At 42.2% G+C, this 19,296-nt stretch overlaps 6 protein-coding genes across 6 annotated transcripts; 3 read left to right on the forward strand and 3 right to left on the reverse strand.

Annotated features, from left to right (window-relative positions):
• PAAG_07003 (glutamine synthetase) lies at nucleotides 1-1,310 on the forward strand (the record flags this gene model as incomplete). The annotated part of the gene is made up of 4 exons (XM_002791046.2): nucleotides 1-90; nucleotides 179-683; nucleotides 792-1,213; nucleotides 1,293-1,310. 4 exons carry the CDS (start codon nucleotides 1-3, stop codon nucleotides 1,308-1,310), a joined length of 1,035 nt encoding a protein of 344 aa, XP_002791092.2.
• Nucleotides 1,311-7,804: 6,494 nt separating this feature from the next.
• PAAG_07005 (hypothetical protein) lies at nucleotides 7,805-8,332 on the reverse strand (the record flags this gene model as incomplete). Its single annotated transcript, XM_002791048.2, has 1 exon — nucleotides 7,805-8,332. One exon carries the CDS (start codon nucleotides 8,330-8,332, stop codon nucleotides 7,805-7,807), a length of 528 nt encoding a protein of 175 aa, XP_002791094.2.
• A 1,067-nt stretch (nucleotides 8,333-9,399) lies between these two features.
• PAAG_07006 (hypothetical protein) lies at nucleotides 9,400-11,413 on the forward strand (the record flags this gene model as incomplete). The annotated part of the gene is made up of 3 exons (XM_015846091.1): nucleotides 9,400-9,665; nucleotides 9,773-10,753; nucleotides 10,906-11,413. 3 exons carry the CDS (start codon nucleotides 9,400-9,402, stop codon nucleotides 11,411-11,413), a joined length of 1,755 nt encoding a protein of 584 aa, XP_015700526.1.
• Nucleotides 11,414-11,925: 512 nt separating this feature from the next.
• On the reverse strand, nucleotides 11,926-13,895 carry PAAG_07007 (vitamin H transporter 1; the record flags this gene model as incomplete). Its single annotated transcript, XM_002791050.1, has 4 exons — nucleotides 11,926-12,501; nucleotides 12,639-13,233; nucleotides 13,310-13,621; nucleotides 13,759-13,895. 4 exons carry the CDS (start codon nucleotides 13,893-13,895, stop codon nucleotides 11,926-11,928), a joined length of 1,620 nt encoding a protein of 539 aa, XP_002791096.1.
• Nucleotides 13,896-15,315: 1,420 nt separating this feature from the next.
• PAAG_07008 (hypothetical protein) lies at nucleotides 15,316-16,511 on the forward strand (the record flags this gene model as incomplete). Its single annotated transcript, XM_015846092.1, has 3 exons — nucleotides 15,316-15,714; nucleotides 16,070-16,174; nucleotides 16,458-16,511. The coding sequence occupies 3 exons, from the start codon at nucleotides 15,316-15,318 to the stop codon at nucleotides 16,509-16,511; spliced, it is 558 nt and encodes a 185-aa protein (XP_015700527.1).
• A 64-nt stretch (nucleotides 16,512-16,575) lies between these two features.
• Nucleotides 16,576-18,705, reverse strand: PAAG_07009 (sugar transporter STL1; the record flags this gene model as incomplete). The annotated part of the gene is made up of 6 exons (XM_015846093.1): nucleotides 16,576-16,879; nucleotides 16,976-17,112; nucleotides 17,207-18,201; nucleotides 18,332-18,456; nucleotides 18,546-18,563; nucleotides 18,629-18,705. The coding sequence occupies 6 exons, from the start codon at nucleotides 18,703-18,705 to the stop codon at nucleotides 16,576-16,578; spliced, it is 1,656 nt and encodes a 551-aa protein (XP_015700528.1).
• Between the last annotated feature and the right edge of the window lie 591 nt (nucleotides 18,706-19,296).

Here is a 19,296-nt window from a genome sequence, read left to right on the forward strand (position 1 = left end):
ATGAAATATATGAGCCTTGATCAGCGGGGCCATGTCCTGGCGGAGTATGTCTGGATTGATGCTTCAAGTGGCGTCCGATCAAAAACAAAGGTATGACTTCACCCCACCCTCCCAACTAGACAGCACAGTGCAGTGCGTCGAAGGAAGTTCTAACATGTCTATCACGAACAAACACCAGACCCTTAACGGCCCCGTCAAGTCAGTCGAAGAGCTTCCAGAATGGAATTTCGACGGCTCGTCTACGGGCCAGGCCCCCGGTGAAAACTCAGACGTTTACCTGCGACCCGTTGCCATGTACCCAGACCCGTTCCGCCGCGGCGACAATATCCTCGTCCTCTGCGAAACCTGGGATTCGGACGGCTCCCCTAACAAATTCAACTATCGCCACGAGGCTTCCAAGCTGATGCGCACTCACGCCCACGAACATTTTTGGTTTGGCCTTGAACAGGAATACACCCTCCTAAGCCCCGATGGTTGGCCATACGGCTGGCCCAAGGGTGGTTTCCCTGGAGCTCAGGGCCCATACTACTGCGGTGTTGGCACTGGCAAAGTCCATTGCCGTGACATAGTCGAGTCGCATTACAAAGCCTGTCTATACGCTGGTATCAAAATCTCTGGTATCAACGCAGAGGTCATGCCGGCTCAGTGGGAGTATCAGGTTGGACCCTGTGAAGGCATCACCCGTAAGTACATGCATGCATTTTGCATATGGTGATTTTAAAGGGGGGGGGGGGAAATATATATATATATATATTTATATATATATAACATCTAACCCATTGCAATCACAGTTGGAGACCAGCTCTGGATGTCCCGCTTCCTTCTCTGCCGCGTCGCCGAAGAATTCGGAGCCATAATCTCATTTGCCCCAAAGCCAATTCCCGGTGACTGGAACGGAGCTGGCCTGCATTCCAACGTCTCCACGGAAGCCATGCGCTCTGAAGGTGGCATGAAGGTCATTGAGGCCGCGATGAAGAAGCTCGAAGCCCGCCACTCAGAACACATTGCCGTCTACGGTGAGGGTAACGAAGATCGTCTGACTGGCCGCCATGAGACGGGTAGCATTGATCGATTCACTTATGGTGTAGCAGACCGTGGTGGCAGCATTCGTATCCCACGCCAGGTCGCGAAGGATGGCAAGGGATACTTCGAGGATCGAAGACCTGCGTCTAATGCGGATCCGTATCAGATTACCGGGATTATTGTTGAAACTGTAAGTTTTCGCTTCTTGCTCAAGATAGAAGGGTGGTGGTGGTGGTTGACGGTTACTAACATGTTTTTCTTTCCTGTAGCTCTGTGGCGCTTCATAGATGGGTTTGAATGCGTTTTCTCTTTCATATTTGCATGCGCTCTTTTATACCCTCAGGCGTCGAACTTGGGTGTTTGGAGGGATGAGGTGTTTGATATCCAGCAGCTTGGACATGTTAAGAGGAGGCTAAAGATATATCTCACTCGTTTTCCCCGCCTGACAGAAAGATCATTGTCATGTCCCCCAAACCAACGCGAAGTCATAAATCATATATACAGGCAGTCTTTTCTCCCTTTACTATCCCCCTTACAATCCCCCTTTTCCCTAATTGCACATTCGTTCTTCATGGGGTTAAACTATGATCGTATGATGTTGATGACTATGATCTGTTCCATTTGTCTCGTCTGGTCCAGGTTCGCATCATCAAACGCCGTTGTTGATTCGATAATAGTGGCATTGTTTCACGTGTGTTTTGGAGTTCATGTTGTTTCCATTCTTTTCTTTTGTTCATATAGACTCACTTCAGTACTGGCTGTCTCTCTCAAGCCATGCTTTTTCTTTTGTTTTAATGTTAATGTCACCACTTCTTAATTCTGCTGCCTCTGTTTTACTTGCCTGTTTGCCTGTTGGTCTGAACCGCTAGTTCTTTCTTGATAATAGGCAATAATACCTTTACGATATTTATATTGTCACTTGATGCTTTTGTCAAAAAACAGGGATATAATCCACACTCTATATTCATATCTGATGTGTGAGAAACAAATCCAATAGCAGAATATTTATCCAGAATACTTCAAAGACAATCATTTGTATTTTCCCTATCTATACTATAAGGGAGCCTTCAGCTGATAAGTTACTTATTATATAAATACCTAGCTAGGGAGGTATACAATGCAGGATTCTTATGCCACCATCTCGTTTGGAATCTATCCATACATCTCCCCAATCCGCCATTGGATCCTACAGATCTTACCCTAGGTACAACCAAAACCCCTCGCATGCATAGACTAGAAAGTTATGCCAAAGTTCATCTTCTCCCACATGTTGATAGAAGGGAGCAGAGGCGAGGGCCGTGGGGGACGCAATCGATGAACCGAAGACCAAAAAAAACACATGTCCGCCCCAAATGCCCAAGTACATATATTTGCAAGCTCATACAGATCAGGAACCCATTTGATAGAAGTTATTTTATGCGTATGCTAGTTGATCTGAAGTTCTGTCCAATCCATGGGTCCTGTTGGTCTTGGTTCCCGAGGGTCAGTTGTTATTATTAGTTAAACATTAGCTTAACTAAGGGGCCACCACCAACCACATGCCAACAAAAAGTCCAAAAAGTCCAAGACTCACAATGAGACAGACCCTTTAAACCCAACCGTCTGGCAAAGCTGGGTAGTGTATCTTGGGGAAATGTAACAGAAGAAGAGCCCATGTGAAATCTCTTTAGGTGGATAGGGTCTGGAGAGTTCACCACCTATCCATCACAATAGAGAGATGGAAAAAAGGGGAAGCATATGAACGGCTAACTCTGTGCGGGGTATGGCGTGCAAAAAGTGGGTTCGATTAACTTGCCAACTCTTCTGCTTTTTGTTACGATTCTTCATGTGAAGTTATTACCGGGTACCCCATACTCTTGTGCTGCTGGTTTCGAGAGAAAAATAAAAAAATAAAAAAAGGGGGGGGTCCAATCTTTATCTCTCTCGAAACCGGGTCTAAATCCGTTTACGAAGAATGTTTCTATCCCTTGCGTCTATGGATGGAATTACCCTTCAAAACCATTTGAACAAGATACCACACTTCCTCTTTCTCTACAATGTGGAATATGAACATTAGCAGTTCCTCAACTTGATATGGGGAAGTGAGTGATATTCAACCTCGGGGTGGATCCACGCTCGGGAATATCGACCAGCGGGCGGCGATGGCTTTTGGACCAACAGCTCGCACGCACTGCTAAAACCAACGCTTCAACGCCAAATTAATAATGCCAATGTCGATACCAACGCCTCAAGATTCGGCAACCCACCAACCAAACCCAACACCAAAACTCTTAGAGGACCGTTATCAACCTTGTTGCATTGTGTGACTCTAAGCAAGCTAGCTAGCTACTAATAAATACATAGGTGCACGTGACCTCGGGTAGCCGGGGAATCCTCTAACACCCCCCCATGCCACGGTGAGCCTGAGCTCTGCCACCTATCCCCTAGCTGCTGAATGCCCTCAAATCCGCAATAAAAATTAAATACAGGAATCAGATGCTAGTTTCCCTATTAGGAAAAGCTCTATTACACCTCTGTACTGTAACTTTGCAAAGAAAGCACACAATTATTCTCCTAACCTGTATTCTTATTACACCTCCTTAGGGGCTACAAAATCATGTAAAATCAATCATTCTCATCAATGAGACCAGACCTCCATCAATCTTATTTTCTCCACAAATTCATTGTAAGCTGGCTTTGGCAGAGACTTCATAAATTCATCTGCTTTATTCACTGTAGAATCTATATATGAGAGCTCTACCTCTTTCTTCTCAACTAGGTCATGAAGTATATGATAATGAATCTCTATATGACAGGATCTTTTTGTTAAGGACTCCTTCTTTGCCAGATCAATGGTATCTTTATTATTCATCTGCAATATTGTGCAGATCTTTGACTTCCCTTTTATCAGGCCTGCATCTTGCAGCATATCATTCAATTAAATAAGCTTACATACAATCTCACTAGCAGTGATATACTCTGCTTCTATTGTTGATTTTGCAGTTGATGTTTGATGTTGTGAGTGTCATGATATTGAGGATTCATTAATTATGATGATATAGTCAGATGTTGATTTATATTAAGAGTCTGTATCTGCTCAATCTGAATCACAATAAGCAACTGACTGTAGATTTCTATTATCTCCTTTATTTTTGTAAACTATCTTCAGAGCTTTCATCTTTTTTACATAGTGAAGGACATGCTTCAGGGCTGCTTAGCAGTTCTTATTCAGGTGTGAGTTGAATTTTGACAAATAATTCATAGTAAATGTTAAATCTGACCTTGTACTTGATACAAAATATTAAAGTGATTCAAGTTCCTGATGATATTTTATAGCTGTAAACTCATCTTTCAATTTACTATTCTTCTCTGAGGTAAATTCAAGTTGTATACCTGTCATCATAGGTGTGCCAGCAGGGTTAATCTTATACATCTTAAAATCTTCAAGAATCTCTTCAATATAGTAGGTCTGTGAGACCACTAAATCATCATTTGACCTGCATTTGATCTTCATTTCAAGATAAGACTTGTCTTCTTCAATATCTTTTGTATCAAATTTCTTTCATATCTCACTTAACACTCAATCTAATTCTGTCTCTTTGGGGCTTATAACTTTGCAATCATCATTATGTAGTGTTAGATAGATCTTGTAGATAGAATGAAATAGAAATTCTTCATCATATTTTGAAATTCTGAATCTTAGTAATATGAGATGCTCTGTTATCACAAAATATCAGATCTTTGCAGCTTGCTTCATATTATACAAGCTCTGTCTGAGAAGACTAATCAGTCCTTTCCTTTCATGTTTAATGCCTGTAGATAACTGCATATAAATTATTTCATCCTGTGATAGTATATCATTCAAAAATATTGACATATAGTCAATCAACTTTGATTTTTAACCTCTAGCAGTTAATATAGTGAATAAAAAGTGACTTATAGACTCTGAGACAACTGTAGCATAGAACTTGAAGTAGTGAATACTTTGCTGTTGCAGAAATTCTTTAATCACTCAGCAGACTCTAAAATGAATTATCTCATCTCTATTATTCAACTTATGATCAAACATTCATTTGTCTGTCAAAACATTCATCTTAGACATCTTCTCAATGATAATATATGTCTTCTTATTCTTGAATGTTTTGACTTCTTTTCTCATTATCTCAAGTCAGTGATTTTAATCTGGACTTTTCTTCATCTCTGTCAGATTATTTGAGTGATTTATAAACATATTCAGAACAGAATCAGTGTTACTGATGAGTATTTCAGATTCATTATCCTTAACTAGCTCTATCTCATTAAGCAGATAAACTGAATTAATGATATTCTTCAGATTATTATTAATTAATATTTTCAGAACCTCTGATTTATCTTTTGTTAGTTATTCTAGCAGACAGTAATATTAATCATTCAGAGAGTCAATAATATCTAATTTTTTTGACAGTTTGATATCTTTTCTCATCATCTCAACAGCTTCACTCACAGCATTCACAGGAACAGATTTTGTAACAAGATCTTTATCAAAAATAACATCTCTAACAATCTCTAATTTATATTCTTTTCAGTCTCATATATGATATTGATGCAATTTTTGATAACTCATCAATTGTCATTTCTTATCATCTGTTCTGTCTGTGAGTTTATTTGTCATTTTCAGATTCTTCTTGTAAATCTTACATTCTTACCTGTAGATTCAATGAGCTGACAGTTAAATTTTTATTCAGATTTCAAAAGATGTCAATAAACTGTCATCTTTGCAGTTAAAAATCTTTATTGATGTAGAAAATGTATTTATCAATATTACAGCTGCCTGCATTACTTCATCTCAAAGTTTTCTGACAAGCTTACTATCAAATAGTAAACTTCTTGTCTTATTCATCACTAATCAGTTCACATATTCTGCAGAGTCATTTGATTGAGATGTATCTAAAGTTGCCGCTTCATATACTATCTTCTTATTCTTATAAAATATCTTGAGATCATCACTTTTGAACTCTCTGTCATCATTTCAGTGTAGAGTTCCTACAAACTATTAAGATATTATTTCAATCATGTTAATAAAGCTCATGAGTACTGATATGATCTCTACTTTTATGATAATCAGAATAATTTATCTAAAGTGAGTGATATTATTAGTAATTCTTATTCAATATCTTGCATCTTCTTCAGTGAGTAGATTTTCTTCATCATATAGTGTTTTCTCCCTTTCTGCAAGATTCACAAAAAAATTCATTGCTGATTTGACAGCTCTGCTCATTGAAACAAAAGATAGATAGATCATTTTTACTTGTATACATGTCTTGCAGAATGACAAAGTCCTTTGATCTCTTATTCACATTTCTTGTCTAGAATCTGCAGTTATTCTTGATATATCTACTGAGTTTAAATGACTCAGCTTTTGATGCTACTGTATCATCATGTATTTTAAAGTCTTGATATTCTCTTTGAGCAGCTTCATTAGAGAATCATTATTTGATTACAAGACACATGTAGGTTCAAAATCATCATTTGACATTGCAAAATAAATTAAATCTCTTAATGCTGATGATTTCTCCATCATATAGATATTCTTTTCATTCAAATACACTGTGAAACCTGTTATTCTGTCAGAAAGTATCATCAAAATTGAATGATTATTGTTATATATCAATTATTTGAAAGTATAACCTTTGCATACAAGTTTTCTAAGACTTATTAAATTGATTTTCAGCTTCAGAACATAACAGATATTATTCAGTTCAATATCTAATTTCTCAGTTGGAATGCACACTCTCTCTACAACTGCTACTGATGTTGTAGATTCATCTGTTATCTTCAATATGACATTCATCCTCTGAAGTATAACCTCAACAATATTCTTCAGAGATGTAGCATGAGCTTCTGATTCAGAGTCTAGAACTCAGATATTCTTCATCACTTTATCACTGAAATAAATCATTTTTTTTGCAGAGAATACTTGCTTCACAATATTATGAACTGAAGTAGTGTAGTCTTTATTCTTGTTCTTATGTTTATTCTTTTCTTTATAATCTGCAGAATGTTTTTCTGAATATTTTATTCAATAGTCAATCTTGAGTTGTTCTGTCTTCTGACAGTAATAGCATATCTTTTTCATGTTGTTGCTATGCTGCTTGAACTTCTTATCTTTATCTTTATCTTTAGTTCTTAAATTCTTATTCTTACTTTTATTCTTTTTTCATGAATCTTGAGTATTATTTGTAGAATTTCTTGTATTTATCAAGACAATATTCTGTTCAGAGACTGATAGACATAATAGAATATCTCAACACAGTCTCATAAAATCTATCTCAATATTATAAGTGTTGGCATCTTTTTTAGTGTGATTCATTCTATCTCTGATGAATAATGCTCATTCAGCACTGACATCAGTTAACAAGCAGTTGAAAAGAACAAAATCTTCAATCTTATATTTCAAATAAGTATATTCAGTCTGAATGATGATTAGACATTCTATAAAAGCTCTATCTAAATCTTTCATCTTAGCTGTCAAGCTAATTAATTTCTCAAAAAAATAAATGTAGTGAACTGCAGACCTTTTTAAAAAGTTCTCTTCTATGATTGTTCATAGAATATATACTGACAACTGATGATTTGAGAGTATTATAAAATGAGATCTTACTTATAGAAAGATTGAAGACAACATATAATTATAGAGTTATATATTTTTTTCAGTTCAAAAATATTGTATATTCATACTGGCATCATCCTCTGAGGTAGATTGCTTCTCATTGAAAATATTATTAATTTCAGATTGCTTAGCAACCAGTATTATCTCTTCTCTTCACATTAAATAGTTTGTGAAATTAATCAGAATGACAGATTTCTTGATATGCTTCACTTGATCTCTAAATTCAGTCAAGATCTTTATTATGACAATAATGCTATCATTTCTCTGTAGATAGTTTGCAAGATCTTTGCTTATTTCATTATCACTAGCATTGGTAATAAGTGCCTCCCTACTAGCTCTTATCATTTCAACTTCTTGCTGAAGTTTTGCAATCTCTAATCTTATCAGAGTTTCTTCACTAACTCCTGACACCTGGCCACTAGGGTCAATTATATTCTCTGACATTTCATCAACCAGGTCTTCATATGTGTTATTAGACTCATCTGATTTCTCTGGAATCATCTTGTCTATTTCAAATGCTCCAGGGGCACTTCTACAGACTGTAATAGGTGTAGGCAGCGAACCTGTGGGCTCTGAAGTCCTAATCTCTGGGGTCCTATTCTCAGATCCTTGGTTTTGTCTCCTTTTTGGCATGTATTCTTCTGTCAAATCTGGCGTTCTACCCGAACGTAGATTGACCATCGATGTCGTCCAATTGTTGTTCGTGTTTTTCCTCACGTTGTTTGTAGCTGTTCGTTTGTAGCTTCTCCTCACGTTGTTCGCAGCGAAAGACCTCTAATTCGAGGGTCTCATAACCTCTTAGAGGACCGTTATCAAGCTAGCTAGCTACTAATAAATACATAGGTGCACGTGACGTCGGGAAGCCGGGGAATCCTCCAACAAAAACGTCCCGTCTTTAATCAGCATCCTCTAGGCGCTCGAATTTGCTGATTGGTAAAATCAAAATTAACCCACTGCAGGGGGCAAGGATACTCGGAACTCCGGTAGAGTTTAAATTCCAAGCCCAGTAGCAATTCCATAGGGCTCGATTATTTTTAACAGCACTAGACTCTGTAGAGTAATCCAACGAGCACTAACCCCTGAAGGCTCTCTTTGAGTTGGACTGGTGCATGAGGTTTTTGCGCCGATTCGCTTGGCTTTGGGTCCGGGATTTCAGGCCCTTATTCCATGTTCAGTATACCCTGCAAAATATAAGAATCCTGCAAATGTACAAAAATCTGTATCTGAGTTTATATACCTTGACTGTGACAAGTTCCAAGTTATTTTTTATGATATTTGTTTCCTCTCGATAGGATATTGGGGAATCAACTGGTCTGTTTCAGCAGCATATTCCATGGGTGAGAAGACTGCATCTCAATCTGTTGTTGAGCTCTCGGCAGGTTCGTCAGCTTGGGGCTTCTGGAGGGCGAGTTTAGGATATTGAATGACACGACTCGATTTATCCTCCCTCTGTATATATATATATATATATATATCTGTTTATACATCTCTTCTTGTTTGGTTATATTCGACGCATATTTGTCATTTGAGAGTTGCTGTATCATTTGTTGTGGTTAGAGTTGTTCGGTACATGCCCCCTTCGGTCTTACCCTGTCGACGTACGGTGTCTGACTACGCGTTATCCGCCACATATTGATCACCAACCAAGCTCTGAAGGAACGAAGGACACACTCATCGTCGCATTTTCAGCCCTGGGTTTCGTCAAGGCAGACCAAGACAAATATAATTTGTCAAAAACGAGAGTAGTCATGGAGAAGGAGAAGGGTACCGCTACACTGACGATGATGGAACTGACTGAGTCCACGGAGTCGACAATGACAATGGGTAATAGCAGTGGAAGTAGCGATTCCATCTACGAGTTCGACAGCGCTGATCCCGCCAAACTGCCTCTTTTCAAGGCTATTAAACAATTCCCTAGAGTTGTTGCATATACCTTCGCCGCAACACCGGGCATTCTCCTGTATGGATTTGACATGGTCATTGTCAGTACGCTGACTGCAATGCCTGAGTTCCAGTGAGTTAGATGACTCGCCTCTCTGCATTTTACCTTGTCCTTGCAAAAGGGCTACCTCTTTTACCTTTTAAATTTATTTAATCCAAAGCCAACCCCATCCACAACAGACGCGACTACGGCCAAATGTTCGGCAAAAAATACATCATCCCTTCCGCGTGGTTGGGTGTATGGACCGCCGCACCACCCCTTGGCAACATCGCAGGGGCTGCCGTTGCCGGCTGGGTATCTGATCGGTACGGTCGCCGCTTCTCCCTCGCACTGGGCGCTGTGATATCAGCCCTTGGCATCGCAATCTGTTTTGTGTCCGCCTTTTCACCCGACATAGACGTTCGTCGGGGCATATTCTTGCTGGGCAAGCTTGTCGAGGGCTTTGCAGCAGGTCAGGCTATATGTACCGTGCAGATATACACCTCTGAGATCGTGACGCGTGCGCTCAGAGGGTCCAGCCAGGCACTTCTACCCGTGATGACCATGATGGGACAGCTGTTTGGGACCTTGGTGGTCTTTGGTTGTTTGTCTGTCGATGGATGGTGGGGGTATTTGATCGCCGTTGCGTCCCAATGGGTGTTTTCGGCGATCTTGTTGGGTATTGCGGTTTTAATACCGGAGAGTCCGCCACATCTTATCCGTGTGGGTAAAGTGGATGATGCTCGCAAGTCGCAACGGCGTCTCCACCGGAAAGAAGTCGATACAGATAAGATGGTGGATAAGCTATGTGAGACCATGGAGCTGGAGAGGGAGATTCAGAAGAGGATAGGTTCCCAGGTGCGGTTCATCGATTGTTTTAGGGGTGTGGATCTTCGGAGGACGATCATCGTGCTTGTTTGCCACGTTGTACCGCAGAATTTTGGCCTGGGCTTGCTTGCGACAGCCAGTTACTTTGCACAGACCATTGGCATGAAGCCGATCCTCAGTGTTCTGCTTTTACAGATTGGTGTTGCAGTTGGCTTGGTGGCGAACATCATATCTGTGTGGACATTGTCTGTTACAAAGCGCAGGCCGCTTATGCTGTGGACGCTTGGTATTGCTGGAGCATTTTGGGGTGCAATGGGGATTTCGGGCTGCTTTGATAGCCCGGTGACGATGTGGTATGTCGATTTTTCTTTCATTTTCATTCATTCCACAAGTTTTCACATCGTGAGCGCAAAAGCAAGGCAGCATGGATGTAGCGACTGCGCCCCTTGAAAGGAAAATTGGTAGCGATAATTTCTAACTCAACATTCTTCTCACAATGATATAGGTTCACGGCCGCAAGTATGATTGGCGTCATATTTGTCTGCGCGAACGGCGTCTGGCCAGCTTCCGTCCTTGGCACGGCGGAGACATCTTCCCTTCGTCTCCGTGGGAGGACTCAGGCTATCGGATGGGCTGTGCATAGCTTTTATGCATGTATCTTCGCAGTTGCGTTGCCATACATATACAACACGGACAAGGGCAATCTTGGAGCCAAAACAGGGTTTATCTACTTTGGCCTGTGCGCGCTGACTGGATACCTCATTTGGAAACTTGTGCCTGAAATGATGGGTCGTTCTGCTGCAGAATTAGATATAATGTTTGAGCAGAAGGTTCCCACGAGGCAGTTCTCGAGTTGGTCGGCGGAGACTACTATAGCTGCTAGCGGTGTACCTGTTGCTAGTTCTCGCGCCGCCGCTGCTGCTGCTGCTGCTGGTGCTGGTGATAAATGGAGTTATGAGAATATACACGGTGGGGTGATGGGTTCTTCAACTTATTGTAAACAACCGAATTGAATTGAGAGAATGTGGGACGCTGTATTATTTTTAAATGCTCTTGATACCATCTTCGCCAATGTGCCCCAGGAGGTTTTGGCTCTGGGTAAGGTTGATGCATGGCGGCTAATGATGTCTCTCTGTGATTGGGTAAAATAAGCGCGCGGTAGTTAGGCTTAAACGCCGCAATACCGTGTTCGCTGTAATCAGTTGAATGCCCAAAGCCGGGGCTTACTGGCATCCAAAGAACAACGATTGCCCATGAAATTCCATGATGAGCTTTGAAAGAGACCTTGGGGAAATTAATTATCAAGCAATCGCTCCGATCCGTTGTCGCCAGCATCATCCCCCAATTGTTATCTCATGGTCCTCAATCAACATTGAAGGAATCTATGCATTTATTTACATTATATCGACATCTATACAACGTTTACGACGAAACCGGCTAGGAATATGCTAATACTAACACTTTATTTCCAAAATTTCCTTCGGCAAACCCAGCAACTTTTGAATTAGTTTGGTAAACAAAATCCCTACTTCCTAAACAACTTTAAAACCCACAGTCCCTTCAACCCCCTCTGCTTCACCTCTCTCCTCGCTGCACCATCACCACCATTCGCATCCCCATCCCCACTACCGGCTCCATTCTTCCTATCCAAAATCCTCAACAGCACCTCCAGCAACACCGCTGCCACAGTACTTGCACACAATATCCCAACCATAACCAGATTACTCTTCCGATACTTCTTAGTTCCCTTGGCCTCACGATCGCTCGCCCAGCCCGTATACAGTGCATATGTAGTGAGGATGCTTCCCAAATTACCTAGACCCGAGACGAGCGCAGATGCTGCTGCTACGCCCACCTCCCCATGGCGTGACTGGAAGAGCTCGTTTGTCCACGTCATAGTTATTGGAACGGTGGGGCCTAGGCCGAAACCGACGATGAGCAGGCCACCATAGCGCCACCAGGTATTTGTGGCTGTGCCGGCGTAGGTTGTCAGGAGCAGGCCTACGATTTGGATTAGGACGGGGACGACGAAGAAGATGGCGCGGTGGTGGTGGAAGCGGTCCGAGATTGGGGTTATGAGGAGAATGGCGATTAGGTCCATCTGTAGGAGGTTAGTGTTAGTCAGACCGGTGGTTCCTTTCATATTTTAATCTAGGCAGGTTAATTGGGGTCGGGGATAGGAGATGGAAAAGAGTTTCTGAAAATGGAAAAATGAAATGAGTAATAGGGACTTCATACAATCCAGATTGGAGCGAATAATAAACTCAACTCAACACCCGTTAATGACGGATTCGCCGCTCGGATAATAACAGTCCCGTAACTCTGCACCCCGATTCCCACGCCAACGACTCCAAAGTACATGATTACAAGTGGCCACAGGCGCCAATCAATCAACACGTGGAAGAGGTCCCGCAGGGTCCATCGGGTGCTATGGTATGCCCGCTTCAAATCGCGAAAATGAATTTCTGCATCCCGCCCTCTGAGCACAGGAGTCGTTTGGGGAACCCACCGTAAAAACTTTGATCTCGGTAGTAATTTCTCTCCCGGTGGAAGCGGGCGCTCCGGGAGCCACCAGAAGAGGCTTATTCCAGTAAGGGTACCCGCGATACCATATAGGAGAAACATCCACTGGAATCCGACGAGGCCTTTCAAGCTGTCCATTTTTTGGAAGCCGGCAGAGACAAGGCCAACGACTGCGGCGGATACTTGGGCTGCAGTGAAGTACTGGCCGATTCGTTTTCCGGTGCGTGAGGGTGGGTAGAAAAGTGTGAGATAATACGCCATACCTGGCCACATGCCCGCGATGACCACTCCAAGGAGGAGTCGGAGTAAACTAAGGATATTGAATTAGCCTGGGTAGTTCTGTGGAGTGAAATGACATATATGAAGGATATAATGGGAGTAATTACTATAAACTCCACGCAGCTTTGGCTGCGGCGAAGCAACACCCGATGGCGCCAACGCCGATAACAATGCGACTCATCCAGACACGAGGACTTAGCCTCGTCATTACTAGATTGGACGGAAGATCGAAAATCACATAGCAGACATAGAACAGCGCCAGGCTGGTTGAAATCTGGTGAGAAGATATGCCTAGCACGCTGCCAAGGTCGTGCTTTTTGTCAATATTCATCGTTTGAGCCAGCCCTATACTGGACCTGATAGCCGCGCACAGGAAATAAAGGGTCCAAAATGGCGGGATTATCCTCCAATCGATTTTCCTAGGCCAGAAGTTAGTGTTCATTATTTTCCCCTTAGACTTTGTCGATCTGGTCTTTAACTAAAAAGAACACTTTATCTCGATTGAAGGCGTTTATTTTCTGTGATTCATAAATTAAGAAAACAGGGAGTTCCATACCTATAAATGCGATCAATCGTCTCCATGTCAGGTTCATCACCCTGTTCGGCATCTTGGAAGCTAGTTGAGTTATCTTCAATAATGGTCCCGCTCCCGAATTGCTCTTGGGCCCTCTCCTCTACCAGGTCTTTCCCCATGGTGTCAATGATGGGGAATGAAATGAGTGGTCTTGTGCAGTGAACAAGTACTATCTATATATACCGGGGTAATCCGATAAAAATGAACTCTATGGGCATTTGCAATTTCTGCTCGCTTTACGCGGATGGGTGTGTCACAGTGGAGTTGGACAGTGTAACTTCGGGTTTTCGAGACCTTTTCATGCACTAATTAGTTAGTGGGCAGCATGATCGGAAAATAATGAAGTTGTTCATTTTGTACTAATTTGCGGTAAATCGACTTTACCTTTTTGTTCAATCCCTCCGTTCTCAAAAGCCAAGTTAACAAATACCGGATAATACTAAAATCAAGACTGCGAAGGCAGGATCCGTATGTAGTTACCGTCCAACCAAAAAGTAAAAAATGCAAAATAATAATAATAATAATAATAATAATAATAATAATAATAATAAATAAATAAATAAATAAATAAATCTAGCGGTGCGGAATGGACTTGTTCTCGTTCCTTAAAGCAGAAAGCTACATAGATTTCAACTAAGCTCCCGAGGTCTTAAAAAGTGGAGTATCCGCAGCAGTGGAGAAGGCAAAATTGGTTAACTTCGAGATTCAGAATTTTCAATTCTGCTCTCTCTACAACTAGACAAGAGAAACAAAGTTGTTCCGGAATTCCCATGCGCCCCCAGCAAGATGAGAAATGTAAACCTTTGCACAGCGGGTCAGTCATTCCGGAGAAATATTAAAGGCAATTCGGTTCTGCGAGATTTTTATTGCAGTAAATATTGTTCTCAGAGCCCGGGGCGTCAAAACAGAGGTGGGATAGTGCAATTGAACTGGCTTCTCCTCAAAACTGCAATGCAAGGCAGAGTACAAGGAATGCAATAGCTATTCACGATCAACTCTGTCTTATGTCACTTACCTCGCAGGATCCTCCTTTGATGCTCGGCATCCAATCGAGTCCCTAATCTACTTCAATCACCGAGGGGGAGCCTTGTGGTTATCCAAGTGCTGGGGTCGGGGAAGCCATTCAACTTTTCTTGTTACTCGCGGAATCAAAAGGATGAAGAAGCGGAAGGAAAAGTAAATGACAGACACACTGGCAATGATACGGCTGGCAATTATATATGCGCGATATGCGATAACTATCATGTTCTTCTTGCTGGTGGAAAAGTCGGAGGTTAGTTCAACTCCAGGCAACATGCGATCTTCCCCCGCGTTACTTTCGTTAAAATTATGGTAAAACCCGGGAAATTTCTTCTATTTACTGGCAGAAAGTTATTAACTACTAGCACAGTGACCTTCAACCTTTTAAGTTTCCGAAAGTTGTTGTGGAAGTTAAGTTCCTACGAACTTCGTATGTACCTTTGGAGATCTAACGAGCAACTGTTGACAACTCAACCCGGGATCACTCAACAAGGCTCGAACGGAAACTATTGTATGTGAATGACCATTTCCATTATCCCGCAAACAGTTAACGTTACTTTGGATCGCCTTCGTCATCTTTACTTCCACCAGCTGGGTACATATTTTACCCATCAGGCACTACAACGATGTTACAGGAAGGAAGTTCGATGTTGCGGTGAGCATGCGGCAGCTTCTGAAATCGGGGACTACACAATTCCAAGACAGATTGATAAAGACATACATGGGAAACTTCCCAACACGGCGGGTGTATTCATAGGCAACGTAATCTGGGACTGTTGGCATCGGGGCAGGTATCGGAGGATGCAAGTTGTCTATGGCGTGCTCTCGGAGCTCTCAGAGCGCCATCTCTGGGGTTTAATCTTAGGCACTATGGCCGGAAGTGACTCCAGATACCACTCTTTGCAATCTATGTTGACGGTGAAGAGTTGGTTGTTCCACTCTCATTTGTTTCATCTTCATTTCCTCTCTGTGGTTGCGGTTGCGGTTGCGGTTGCAGCTGTCTCACTGGTAACTACATCTTATCCTCCACCAAGATTTCTGCAAGTATATTTACCTTTCTAACTCTGCGGTCTGACTGCGCGGAAACCCAGGTGGAAAGGAAAGACAACAATGAGAGGGGCAAGCAAGGATTGGCTTTACTGCCACATATGGCCAATCCGGCCAATGAATGATAGGTTAGCTTTCACAAAGCTGTCGGTTCCCTTGTTTGGAAACCGAAGTAGGGAAATCAACTTGGAGAATTGGAATATGTGTGAAACGGTTTAAAAAGTAGCAACGTCAGCTGGCGCTGCTGACTCCGAATGCGAAAAGTCATAGGCGAAAAATCATTGGCGAAAGGGGCAATGTCAAGTCACCTGAAGAGGATTATGTTCACTACGTAAAATTAAATATTATAAACTTATAATATATTTTTATAAAATTATAATTATTTTATTTTTTATTATAACTTTTTAATTATAATAATTAGTTTAATAAATTTTTTTAAAATCGTTTAATTATTAAAACTTAAAACTTAAACATTTTCGTAATTATTTTTGAGGATTAGTTATATATAACTAGAGTAATTAAAATATATATTATAATAATAAAGGATTTTATGTAAGAAGTTATAAATTAAAATTTAAAAACTAGTTCTGCATTTTTATTTTAAATTGTTGCAGGTAAAGAACTCCGATGGTAATACTCGACAGCCGGAGATAAAGAAAGTCAATTAAAACAAAAAACCAGTAAAAATAATAACAATAATAATAATAAAGAACTCACATTACGAGAAAGTGACTAGGAAGAGCTATGAGCGCTCGAATTGCCGGCTTCAACTTTGTGATCTGGGTTCGCATGGTGTTTATTTTCTGCCGTATAATTTTCGAAACCTACAGCGCTAGATTTGCGTTGGTGCTCTTCGGTTTCGTCGTAGTTGATCAGGACTTCACCATTCTTTCCGTAGCGACACGGAGTCTCTGCTGCAACTCTCACGGCGTTGAATATCGAGTCGGTCTTGCGGAATATAGTGTCCATTTCTTCGAGAGAACGATACGCGGTTTCGGGGTAGAAGATATAGACAACAGGTACGATGAAGGCGTTGCTGGTTGACATAGCATTAGTGTTGTTGGTTCATCCCTTTATTTCCTGATTGGCTGATGCGCCGGGGAATCTTGGAAGGCAATAAAAACAAACTCACATAACAGCGAAAATAATGTAGGTCTTATATTTGATGGAGGTGAAGGCCACAGGGGTAACCATGACCACCATGAAATTGAATGCCCAGTTTGCTGAGGTTGATAGAGCGTTTGCAGGCGCCCGGATACGAAGAGGGACCTAGATAGTCACCAATATCAGTATCAGATCCGGTGTAAATGAAAAGAACCCAACACGGTCCGTAATTACAAAACGAATAAAGATATAGCCGTACAATTTCTGCCGGATATAGCCAAGTCATGCCTAACCAACCGATAGCGAAGAATGTATTAAAGACGAACAGGAAGACGGCCGCCACAATACCAGGCTTGGTTTGACGCTCAAAGCTGGTGACAACAGCCAAAACAACCATGGAAAGTGACATGCCAACAGCACCGACAAGCATAAGCGGACGTCGACCAACCTTCTCCACGATAAAGACAGGGATCCAAGATGCTATGAAATATTCGGTGCCATTACAAGCGGCGAGAATTCGCGACATGAAGCCACTGAGACCAATACTGGTCTCGTAAATCACAGCAGCATAATAAGTGATGAGATTGATACCGGAGATCTGCTGAAACATCTGGTTGACGTACGCCAGGAGAACACGGTGGAAGTGACGATCTTCAGTCATCGTGAAAAGATCAGCAAAACCTCCCTGTTGCATTTCAAGGACAGTATCCTTGATGGCAATAAATTCCCTGTTGATATAAGGGTCATCAGCTGCCAAATCGCTCAGTGCTCCTAGGACGTTCAGTGCTTCGTCTTCTTTGCCCTTCAGGATAAGCCACCGGGGAGATTCGGGTAATAACATCACGGCGGCAAGAATGAACACGGCCAAAACAATCTGGAAGGCGACCGGGAATCTCCAGGAGACGCTGCTAGGCTCGAGGAATGAGAAACCGAAATCTAACCAGTAGCTGAGGCAAATGCCACCCGTGATCAGAGCCCCTTCGACCATGACCAGTTGGCCGCGGCGGTGAGATTTTGAACATTCGGATTGCCAGGTTGGGACGGTAGAGGTGTTCAAGCCATTCCCTAGACCCGTGATAACCCTGCCTATAACGAAATGCGCAAGACCGAATGCAGAGGCTTGCAGAACAGCCCCAACCACCATGATCACAGATCCGATAAAGATAGTTTTCCGGCGCCCAAGGATGTCGCCGATCCAGATACAGGCAATGGCACCAAAAAAGCAGCCAACATTGTAGGACGCAACCGAAATACCTAAATTATAACGCACGTCAGAACACAAAACAACGTCCTCGCCAATACAATGAAACGTTAGCGGGCACACAATTCTATATATACGAGGGGCCAAAAAGTGATTCCTTGTGATGCGGCTTCATGTAAGCACCTTGGATATTAGATCTGTGGTTCACCTCAGCAGAAGTTAAAGTCTTTTTGGTCTTCTCCGTGAGGTCGATTTCAGGGAACGTTGATGCGAAGGAGGGAAGCGTCAAAAGACCTCCCATAACACCTCTATCGTCAAGAGTTAGGTATAACTACTTGGAAGCTTAAAATAGATTCACGGAAGTGCTCCCGTGGTATTACAAGGGCACATTTCGTACTGGTCATAACCGAAGAGCCTGTGGGAACGGGTATAAGTTTCCAATGTGAAACAGAGTGGTACAGGGAATTATTTTCCACGTACAGAAAATCAAGACCAGCAATAACGCCAATTGCGACGTTGAGGCGTGTGCCTCGGAGGCCGCAGTAGCGCCCACCCATTCTGTGAAGGAGATATATTATACGCGCCTAATAGGATAGAAAGTCATCAACGGCTTCTAATGCGCGAAATCGAGGACTTGGGTGAACAGATGAGAAGGTCAACGAAGAACACAGATCACAGGTAAACACAATGAGAGGAAGAGAGACGTTGGGAATAGCAATAAAAATAAAAACAACTGGGGATGTGGAGGGGTTTTATGAAATTTTCGCATCCCCATCGTCGGGGTAGCTTAAATAGCAGCTGCACCTGTCTCCCGCCTCCAGGGTTCAGCTCCACGAGCGGGACTCCTGCACCACACATGGGCAAGAGCCAAACATGCATAAAGATCTGCTGGTCGAAGTTATTGACTTTAGCGTCGCGGATATCAGCCATCTCGATGGACTTTTTTTTATTTTATTTTTTATTTTATTTTTGGCACAAAATCTCCGCTGCTTGGAGTCATCGAACATATCCGTCGACTCCTGAGACCCAAGGTCGTCGGTAACCTGAACCAGCCTCCCCTTCTCTATTCTCCAACCTTGGCTTTGGCTTGACTCCGGGGGAGGGGGGCTCAGGAATATGGAGACCTGCGGGGTTGGAACTTGATGTCG

The sequence above is a fragment of the Paracoccidioides lutzii genome (assembly GCF_000150705.2).
Source record: "Paracoccidioides lutzii Pb01 unplaced genomic scaffold supercont2.21, whole genome shotgun sequence".
Classification (NCBI taxonomy): domain Eukaryota; kingdom Fungi; phylum Ascomycota; class Eurotiomycetes; order Onygenales; family Ajellomycetaceae; genus Paracoccidioides; species Paracoccidioides lutzii.